The sequence below is a fragment of the Hyposmocoma kahamanoa genome, unplaced genomic scaffold (genome assembly GCF_003589595.1).
Source record: "Hyposmocoma kahamanoa isolate Upper Pololo Valley unplaced genomic scaffold, ASM358959v1 120, whole genome shotgun sequence".
Classification (NCBI taxonomy): Eukaryota; Metazoa; Arthropoda; class Insecta; order Lepidoptera; family Cosmopterigidae; genus Hyposmocoma; species Hyposmocoma kahamanoa.
This window is the reverse complement of record NW_020653415.1, coordinates 1,365,357-1,376,201: the sequence shown is the minus strand read 5'-3', so window position 1 is coordinate 1,376,201 and position 10,845 is coordinate 1,365,357. Positions and strand designations below refer to the sequence as shown.

Sequence of the window (10,845 nt, the reverse complement as noted above, 5' to 3'; positions counted from 1 at the left end):
TTTAGTCAAATTTTCCATTAAGTAGTGATTTGTTTTTATTTATTTTGTCCACAGTGATGTTTACACACCTAATGTAAAACTTGAGCTAGATGTGGCAATAAAATAATATAAATACAACACAATAGCCTTGATATTGTATGGATAACCTGGCAATATTACGATAGCAATATACTATACTATGGCAATATAGTCTCTATTACGATACCAAAGTAGAAGACACAGTTGTAGTATTGAAGGTTTTGTACAAATTTGTATTTTTTTCTGAGTTTGATATTGATTGTGTGCGTACTTATGTTTATGGAAAATAATTAGGCATTGCATAATAGGCAATCGGACAATAATCTGAAAAAATCTAAAATATAGTTAGAAAGAACGTTAGTATAATAAAAATGATCGTTCAAGCAAAGATTTTTGTGAAATAATATTTATATTTTTAAATCCGAAAATTTTAATAATCTGTTTTTAAACATTACACACCATGTGACGTCATTTGCAGGTAAGCAAAGAAGCGTATTCATCTCTGTATTCACCACTCGCGTATGTACTATCTTGTGTTTTTTGTCCCCGTCATCATTTTTTAAGTAAAATATGTAAACATTTTCAATTGAGGACAGTATTTTTAATATTTATATTTATGTAAGCGACGCGCCAGTCCATAGCAGTTCTAGTGCCACTCAGAACTTTGTATCACAAGATCTAAGGGGCACTGAGGGAAAGTTGACGTTTGTGCGGCATTTTTTTATTATGATATTTTTCTTGGCTGTGTATACTCATTATAATTAATTTTAAATATTTCTAAAAAGCTGTGTGGTTCCGTATTATGTGAAAGATTGACGTCTTTTTGGATTAAGGGCTCCAAATTTCGACTCGCCTTATTAAGCGGGCGCAGCCACATATAAGTTTTCCTAAAACTACTTTCTTAGGATCATATTGACACATAGCTTTCCCCAAAAATGTGACGTGTGTGTGTATATGTGTTGGTGAAATTACAGGCACATTGGACTTGTCGACTTGTGTCTCTGGGTGACTGGCGCGGTGGCGGTCTCCTTAGATCTTTGCACTTTGCGATCTCTTATGCAATTATTATGGCCGGGGGTGTCGCTCACCACCAGGCGCAGGACTTGTTTGTCACGTATCATAAAAAAGAGGTAGATTTTGTCCTGAGCCATTTCCAGAAGTTGTATATCTCATTGAACTAAAAGTTATTTTCGTAAAGGACAGTTTACACACGTAATATTTTCTTTGTAGCGACTTAATATTTATATTGTTAATATTTAGTTTATGTATAAAATATTGAATAATGTATGTTTGTGTTTGATGTTAAACACCGAAGTCAAATTATTGTTATTATTATTCAAATTATTGTAAATTATTTTTGTATTGTATATAATGGTTACTAAGAAATTTCAATATTTTTGTTTTCTAAATTTAATTTGATGATGATGACGTAAAGGTGTTCCACATATCTAGATACATGTATAGAGATAGCTACTTGGAGCGACAAATAGTTGTAAAAATCACCAAATGTTACTTAATTATTGTTTCGAATTCCGGGTATCCGTAAATAGTGTTACTGCATCGTAGGACAAAGTACTGACCTAGGAAGTCGAAGTTGGATTTTAAAGTATATATAATTCTAATGGTATCTAGTTACATACAGTTGTTAAAACCACTAAATATTAGTTAATTGCTTTTTCGAATTCCGGATTTCCGGAAATGTTTTAACTGCATCATAAGACAAAACGACTGAGCTTGGAAGTACTTGGAATTTGAAGTAATTCTATTGGTCCGCGTAAAAAAATGCAGTGGATAACTGACTGTTGCCGTTCCGTCAATATGACCGTCAAATATATTATCCGGGGCGCAGTATGGTCTCTAAAGCTAGGGAGGGGCGGAGAGTGACCATTCTCGTTAATTTTTTATTCTCTGCTTTGGTAAAAGATCAGTTATCGTCCTCGGCAAACAGTACGCATAGAGAATGGTTGCAATAGTGTGTATAAGGTTTATGTTTGGCCTTCGTATATATGACCGAATCTCACACTATCGCAGTCGGTTCAAGTGGCTTCCTATTCGTCTTCGCAGGAATTTGCATATTGTCTCCGTTCATTATAATATTCTTCATAATCCTGTGTCCTCCGGGTATCTGAAGAGCGATTTAGCTTATCTTATCTTTTCTTCACTTATCACTTATCTTTTCCAACCTTCAATTCCGGTTTTTATTCTCATTCCTACACTGTTCATGCGGTCAGACTTTGGAAGGCACTTCCCGTTACTGTTCACAAAAGTAAATCCTTAGCTATTTTCAAAATGAGAGTTAAGGGACACTATTTATCCGCTGTTCCATCCATATTATGAGCATTGTATTACGTATAAATTTATATATAGTTTATAATAATGCAATGTTATTGATATTGTTTTTTATTACATAATTTTGTTTTGTTGTGCACGTTCACCCGTTGTTGTAATTTATTGTGTTCTGTATTTTGGTCTGCAGGAAGAAACTTCTTTTTTTAGAATTAAGCAGTACGTTTTGTTTGTGTTCTCCTTGTTTATAAATGTGACTTGTGTTTCCCTGTGCAATTTTTTCCATCCTCTAAGTGTGCAATACATGATTAAATAAATAATTAACGTATCTGATATTTTAGGTAGACCATTTACATAGATTATAAACAGGATACATCCTTTCACACCACCTTGCGGGATTGAATAGTTAGTGGTGACTACTTCTTACAGTACGGTCTTTAGTTCGCCAGAATTATCCTCAAGGTGGTCAATTTGGACGCATTGCTTTCGTTCAGATAAATACGATTTATGATCTATTTAAGAGCATTGCCCCTTATGCCGTCCCTGTACTCTCGAATAAGTAATACTCGACCAAAAGTCGCATGATGCGAATGCAGCTTCGTCCTTGACATTGTCTTTTGATATTGTCGAGTATTACCAATTTATTTGCCAGTAATTGTTTTGGACGGATGTTGGACGGAGCAGGAGAGTAGACTCCCTGCTCCGTGCAGCTTGTTGAGTAGGACTGCATGCGAAACTCTGTCATATGCTTTTGACATGTCGAGGATAATTTTGACTGCCTAGTTTTTGTCATTGATGTATGTCTTTTGTACATATCTGTATACCGCCTTAGGTGTAGATCATTGACTTACAATTATATGGACGTCGGGTCCGCGCTAAAAAATGTCCGAACTTATATGGCGTTAAAATCGTATACAGAGCGTCATTCACGCTCTAGTCTTCGTTTGTTCGACTGACAGCGAAGCAAGCAAAATTAGACAGTACTGTGATGACATTACAATTTAAAAGCTTTTTCATATTCCTTTACATGTCACTACGTTTAAATAGGTTGACTTGGGACATTTTTTTTGTGGTTTTTGTATTAGACCCGTCGTCCATTTATTTGTAAGTCAATGGTGTAGATCGTTTTTTTCTGAACCCATATTGATTACCATCAAATTATGATTCAGTTAGTCATAATTTTTTTAAATAGGTAAAACAGGTTGAAGCACTATACTGCCGTCCACTAACTATAACGCGGCTAAGTGATAAAAGATCAAATATCTCTTTTAAAAACTTGTTTGACTTATCGAAACTTACCCTAACGAAGCATAGCTGAAATATCATTAAACAATTTTAATAGGTAACCTATCACAAAGTCGAAAATTTTTTTGTCCGAAATAGCGTTTGTTCGAATTTTCATTACATCGAAAACTGAATTATAACAAAACAGTTGTTCTTTCAGGATTTGTTGAATGTTTATCGCAAAGACACGATTAGGTTCGATTAGGGTAGGTTAAGTTGGGAGGAGGCCCTCCGATCGGCCAGATACGGGGAGCGCAAAGTCCAGGCGCTGCTCCCTGTACTGGCCGATTGGAGGAAGAGGAGACACGGGTCCCTCACCTACCGTCTTGTTCAGGTACTCACCGAACACGGCTGTTTCGGTGACTGCCTGCACAAGATCGCACGGAGAGAGGTGACCCCGAAGTGTCACGAGTGCAGCGTTGCTACAGACTCGGCGAGCCACACCTTGGAGGTGTGCCCGACCTGGAGCCAGCAGCGCCGGGATCTCATAGAGCTGTTGGGACGAGACCTCTCACTGCCCAGCATAGTTAGAGTCATGCTGGGAAGCGAGAGGTCATGGCAGGCGATGGTCTGCGAGGACGTGATGTCGCAGAAGAAGACGGCCGAACGGGTCCACGAAGATAGCGCCTTCTCCTCTCGGCGTTTTTAGTAGGTATGTTCTTGGGGACCGGCATAGTCCCCAGGAGAGAGTCCCACATATGGAATGCGTAACGCATTTTTCTTAAGGTTATAAAAAAAAGGTTAGGTTAAGTTAGGTTTAAAAGAAAAAACATTTTCCTCTCAAAATTACTTACGAGGTTATGAAAATTCGAGCAAACGTTACTTCTGGAAAATGTCATTTCAGACTACTGATAGGTACCATTTCAATATTCTGAAAAATTATTTTGTCAGTTAGCCGCGTTTGAGTTAGCGGACGACAGTATAGGCCTTTATTGGCTGAGGTCGTTAGTTATGGTGACGTTTTAAAATTTGTTTAATTTTATATATTTATTTATTTATTTATTTATTGAGGTATACCAACAGCATAAATATAATATTATACAAAAAGGTTACATAATTAATAGAATTAGTCTTATATATATGCCTATTACTGGTACACACAACTTTGTCGAACTTAGTTAGTAGAACTAAACTAGAATTTTATAAAAACATATGGAAAACAAAACAATAAAATCATACCCTTTTTTTAAACAAAACAAAAACAAACCAAAAACAAACCATACAAAAAAAAAACCCATACGGAATTACAAATTAGGATGTTGCTTCGAGTACTGTCAACAGTTTCAATTTAAACATATATATTTTTAATATATATATATTTTTAATTTACCAATGAAAGTACCTTAATTATAGGATTCATTTATTAGAATGTTAATAGTGGAGTTAGTTCGTGTATACAAGCCTTAATCAGTACGGAATATCATCATATATCATCAATGACAGCAGAAGAGCTCCTTGTGAAAGAGTTCATCCAGGGAAGTGCCACATTACCTATTTCTGCCGCCGCAGAAAGCAGTAATATCAGCATTTGGTTTTGAAGGGTAAGGGTGATGGTGAAATTGTAGGCTCATGGAACTTGTCAACTTATGTCTCAGGGTGACGAGCGCAGTGGTAGTGCCCCTCAGATCTTTGCAATTTAAAGTTCTAAGTGACAGTGGAATTTTGACCTTTTTCAGAGATACAATCTGTAGTATGGAGATTAACAATCCTCTTGAGTTAAGTATTGGTTCACAGTATAAATAATAAATTTGGTAGGGCTAAATAACAAAGCTTTATTATTGTAACTACTGCTATTAAAGATCTGAGTGGCATTGCAATTGTAGTAGCTTATCATCAGACGTACGACTTGTTCGTCCCGTCACTTGAATTATAAAAAAACCGCAACTTAACACATTGGGCAGGTTGAGGGTTAAGTTATAAATCTCTTTCTCCGTCACAGGTTGTAACAACATTAACATTTACAGCAGGTGTTATTACTGGACCGCATTGTGGTGGTACCGTTCCAACGCGACATGGGGTATATCCTACTGATGCAAAGCATTGATTACAGTATTTAATGTAAAAATTATTTATAAGTTTCCATTGGGTCTACTGTTTGAACGATTATTTTAATACTTTACATATAAGTCTATTAAACACACATATATTTTACATGTTTTATTTGAATAGTGCCTATTTTAAAACTAGAAGGTTTTGTTGAAACCTCTGAAGACATTTCTCCAAATCCTTTTACTACAATGTGTCTTACGAATGGAATAAAAATGAAATCAAATGTGTAACAAAATTATTTTACAATATTTTGTTATTGATATGACAAATCTAACAGCACAGCACATTGTAACACATAACAAACACGTAACTAACATGTAACAAAGCGTGTTGGTATCCATCTACCAATTTTGTTGGTCCAACGCTCTAAATTGTAAAATTATCACCAGATACGTGGTGACACCACCGAAAATCTGAAAATAAAAACTTAGAGTCAAAAGAAGAGTCTCTTCGTCGAGCAGTCAACAGCCCCTGAGGATGCCTCGTGGAGATGCGAAACACGTGTCGGGTATATTTTTGGTGATGGTTTGTGACTATAGTTGCGCTTGTGTTTTTTATTTTATTAATTTTATACGGAGGGATGGTGGGATAATTAACTGCATGAAAAATATTCAACACAAACGCAGCTATTTTGCACGATTTTACCGTCACTGGGTTCGTGGTGTAGCTAATTAATTTACTTCCATTTTTATTAACATGGACTTCCGCAAAGTAACGCCTGAATCTATTAATTAAATAAAAACTTGTTTAGTTAAAGTTCTAGTAGCTTTTGTTCTGTTTGGTGTGAAACTCGGAAACGGATGTCTGGTATATTTACTACGAATTTATAAAAAATATTACCGTGGTAATAATGGATCGCTTAAGAGAGCAAATTCCCATTGGTGTGAAAGAAGCAGCGTTGAGTACGATCTGCTTGTGAAATAGGTCCAGTTCATGAAAAAGAGGTTCACCAGGTCGCGTAACTCTGCGCGTCAGTTGGCTTAATAAAATTTTGGTGTTTTCCATCTGTCATGAACGAAAATATTACTTACACACAGTGCAGGGATTTCAACTTTTTTTAAAACAAAATAATTAGTATGTGCTTTAGAAGAACCAAGTACACGCTGTGCTAAGGACTCTAGTCGATGATGGACTGTTTTGTTTACCGTGATACAAAATTTATGCTTTAAATAAAAATAAAAATAAAAATGTACCTCTTCAGTGCACCGGTGTGCTGGTTCAATGATGATCATCATGTTGAAGGTGTGGAATATACACATACCTATCTGAAGCTTGGCACTGACCACCCAGTGTTTTGTGCTAACTGTCCATAAAAATTAATAAGTAAGTGTAGGCATCAAGTTTTCTAAATAGAAATATTAGAAAATAAAAAATCAAGACTAAAACAGCTTAAAAAACAGATACTGATGTGTCAATTGGCAATGAGTTGACCAAACTTGCTGTAAAATCGGTAAAGGTCAGAGCTTGCCTCCAACCTAGTAAACATGAGACTGCTGGTGAACGATGATTTACTTACTAAGTATTATCATGTTTGTGGTAATGCTTGTATGGACAGAAACTTGACATCACGTTGCCCGAAACATTAGATTTTGAATTATGTGATTTTGGTATACATATCAAAGTATCAACTTACCCCAAAAAGATATTAAGTAGTAAGGTGACACAATTAAGTGTAGAAAGAAGGATAAAAGCAGTACAACAAGAAGGATCGCATTGGAATCGTTTATCTGTCTCACCACGTCGCATATGGCACCATAGGACACAATGAGATAGCGAAACAATTTTGTATCTTTCTTCGATATTTGAGAAGCTGAAAAAGTATAGGCATAATGGTTAGCATTAAGAACAGACGTAACCTGTAAACATAGCAGTAATTTAAAGCCTCTTTTGGCCCGTAATCCGGCAAAAATCAACCTATACCGAGACTCGGTTACATTTCTAAGAGATTGGTTACCTGATTCTTTAACATACTTCGTAGTATTTTTGGAGCTATTGTCAGCTTCATCAACATTTGCTTTGTCGAGTAGATAATCAAAGTTAACAACTTTTACGTTGTACTTTTCTGTAAATTATAATAGCAATTAATCTTGGAATTACGTGGAATTACATCTATTTGCCAAGTTTTATTTAAATATCTCCTAGTTCGCCACACTATACAGGACTTGACACAGGAGATAATAAAAATCGGTTCTCACTACTCAAAGTATACTGAGAGAGAAAAACGCCTTGAATTGGAGAATAGCAAAACTACCCATTAAAATAATTGCTCCTTAAGTAAAACTTAGGCGCTATTTATAAAAATGAATGTTCATGCGTGATCAGCCGACCTTTGAGATGGACGGTTTTCTTCAAAATGAAATGGGACCACTATGGAGGACCCTGTTTCTAACAAAAAATAATCATGAAAATTGATTCACAAATACCGGAGTTATCGCGTAACATACATACAAAAAAACACAGTCGAATTGAGAACCTCCTCCTTTTTTAAAGTCGCTTACAAATGGTTGATACTATCATCGATTAAAGTTAAGTTTGTCGTTAAAACTTGAAATTTATCCAGTAGAAATACCTCGTGAGTCAATTTGACAGACGAACTCCGCCAAAGCATTGTTGATAGCTTTTTGAGCAGATACGATTTTCATCACGATGTCCATGAACTGCAGTTCCAGGGGAAACGTCGCCATGAACTCCAAGTAGAAGCACAAGTACAGGCAAACCACATTCACTGAAATGGACAGATACTTCGTCTTATTGGGCGCTGCATTAGTATTGTAGATAGATTTAATTACTTTTCTTTAATGGTGTTCAGTTCCTGATGAAAAGAAGCTATTTGACTTTATCAAAGACACGCTAATTTACTTACTGTCTTTTCCATCAAGTAAGGCCTCATAAACAAACGTATAGAAATCAAATACGTATAAGGAATTCCCAATTAACAGAAACAGAATTCCAATTATAAGTAACGTTCGTTCTATATGTTTTCCTGGAAGATGTTTTTGAATTTTGGAGTTTACCTGCCAATCAAAATTTATTTTATTCTTATTAAATAAAAAATTACTCACGGTTGTAGAAAAACACGTCAATATATATCTACCTATATTAAAGAGAATAGGAAACAAACATGAATCTTGCGGAACACCTGAGGTGGGTAAGGGCGAATGGTGGAAGAGTGCATCGAAGAGGATCTTAATATGCCCGCCGCCGCATACTGATGAGGGACATGCTTTACGAAATCACGAGCGTCTGTCGACGTACCGGAATACAACGTACGGGAGAGAACCTCCCTTTTGCCGCTACCCTGGCGCATTCAGACGGACTTCGGTGCATAACCTGTGGGTTTCCTCTAACGTGCTCTTTATACCGCAAAAAGAAATGCGCTGCGATGCTTCGAGGTCGATCGCACAATATTGGAATTTGTACCTTATTTCAATTGTACTAGCATAAAATGTACGTTAATAAATTTGATATTTTCTGCCTTTCCGTCCGCTGGTTTGCGCTGGTCCAAAGTGTTATAAAATAATCATCAACTTTATTAAGTGTACCGACCATATTTAGACACAAAAACAATGGACACAGCCTGAAAATTGAAAAGCAGTTTAATTAATAAACTGATCACTCCTAGAAGCAGCTGACGATGCAATCAGCGAAGTGCCTAGTTGTGAAAATATTCCTGAATATTTTTATGTATGGCGTGTAATAAATAGCTGGATATTTACTAATCAACTAAAATATTAGAAGGCATACCTTTTCAATAACATTCAAACAGTGTATCATACAATTCACCCGTTTCGGCCCGTAGTAGACGGCAAAAGTAATCAAAACGGTTACTACCACCAGTTCTGTGAGCCACGCTAGAGAAGAAGTTGCTGATCGTACGCGAACAGTTCGGTGTGAAGCTACATTCAGGTCTAAGACTAGACCTGATATAATACTAGCATCTGTAGGCAATTAATTTTTTATTATTATGATGAATAAATATTCGATTATGTATTTACGGTGAGAGAAACATATCGCACCCTTGGTCACTTGACAACTTTTGAGGAGAGAGGTATAATGTTTCTAAGAAGGAAATTAGTCGATAACTTTTTATGTATAAATACAAAAGTTACAAAGTTTGACATATTCACAATTTGTTTCTTGTTGTTTGTACTATTTTTAAGACTTTCATGTGATATGCACTTTTGATGATCACGTGTGGCTTTATTATATATACCAAGAGTATGCGACGTTCAATCGGGAGTGCAGCGAAAGATTCTAGGATAATTTTTTTTTATAGAAAACAAAACCGCCTACCTTGTCTTCTTTCTGAAGTAACTGAAATCCTTGGATTTCGCAGTATGTCTGTGTGGGTGACCTTGAAGGATTTAGACTTTTGGACTGAAGGAAATTTTCAGGTATAATTTTGTAGACTGTTGTGCATTAGATAGCAAATTTATGGCAATTATCCTCCCTGCTGTCAAGTTACAATGGCAAATGTAATTTTTCCAGAGATGCCTTTAATCTAACTGCTATGGACTGATAGATGAGGAACATTTGTGTCACTTGTTTTTGAATGATATGTGGTTTTATTTACTAATTGCGATTTGTATTGAAGGTGAAGGAAAAAGCACTTACGTTGGATCACCGTAAACAGGCGGTGGTCTAACGCAGTGAATCTTTTAACAATAACATTGTAGCCAGATGAATTAATAAAACTTACGAAGAGCAAGCAGAAGGAAACAGCTAAAGGCGTACATCGCCGGTGATACACTGACAAATATAGAGTTGCGTTTCTTCTTGAAAGACACCGGGGCGACTCCAAAAAATCTTGATACGTATAGAGTTAGCGCTAGTGATCTGTCGACCGAGCATTCTGCACGAGATCGTTTAATTGGAAATGATTTGCTGTCTTGCAACTCTTTTTCTGTTGAGGATCAAAATGTAAAAGCTGAGTTGTATATATAAATGTGGCCCATTATGTCCCGAATCGAGACTGTGATGTTGTTTTTTAAAAGCTGTGCCCACTATAGTACTACTGACTGACTAATAAGGTATTCTGTATATATTTTTTATCTTTGTCGAACTTTTCTTTTTAACAATTAATTGATTTTCAAACGCTGTCTCAAGGCAAACCAAAAATCTTTTTTGAACAGCTTAAGCTTAAGCTTTTTCTTTCCACTTACCATCGTCCAAATTTGGATCAGGGTGTGAATTTACAAATATATTCAT

The 10,845-nt window shown here is 36.0% G+C and overlaps 1 protein-coding gene across 1 annotated transcript; it reads right to left on the bottom strand.

Moving 5' to 3' along the window:
* Positions 1-5,978: 5,978 nt before the first annotated feature.
* LOC113240106 lies at positions 5,979-10,845 on the bottom strand. Its single transcript, XM_026477326.1, has 9 exons — positions 10,800-10,845; positions 10,337-10,540; positions 9,414-9,575; positions 8,207-8,362; positions 7,592-7,699; positions 7,271-7,447; positions 6,831-6,940; positions 6,478-6,642; positions 5,979-6,050 (listed from the first exon to the last, which is right to left on the bottom strand). The coding sequence occupies exons 1-9, from the start codon at positions 10,843-10,845 to the stop codon at positions 5,979-5,981; spliced, it is 1,200 nt and encodes a 399-aa protein (XP_026333111.1).

Excerpts from the sequence above, each read along its gene's own strand:
- LOC113240106 (XM_026477326.1), bottom strand. The coding sequence starts at position 10,845 with ATGAATATATTTGTAAATTCACACCCTGATCCAAATTTGGACGATG. Across the intron at positions 7,700-8,206 it reads CTGTCAAATTGACTCACGAG|AAAAGTACAACGTAAAAGTT; the intron begins GTATTTCTACTG and ends TATAATTTACAG. Across the intron at positions 7,448-7,591 it reads GAAGTATGTTAAAGAATCAG|CTTCTCAAATATCGAAGAAA; the intron begins GTAACCAATCTC and ends ATACTTTTTCAG.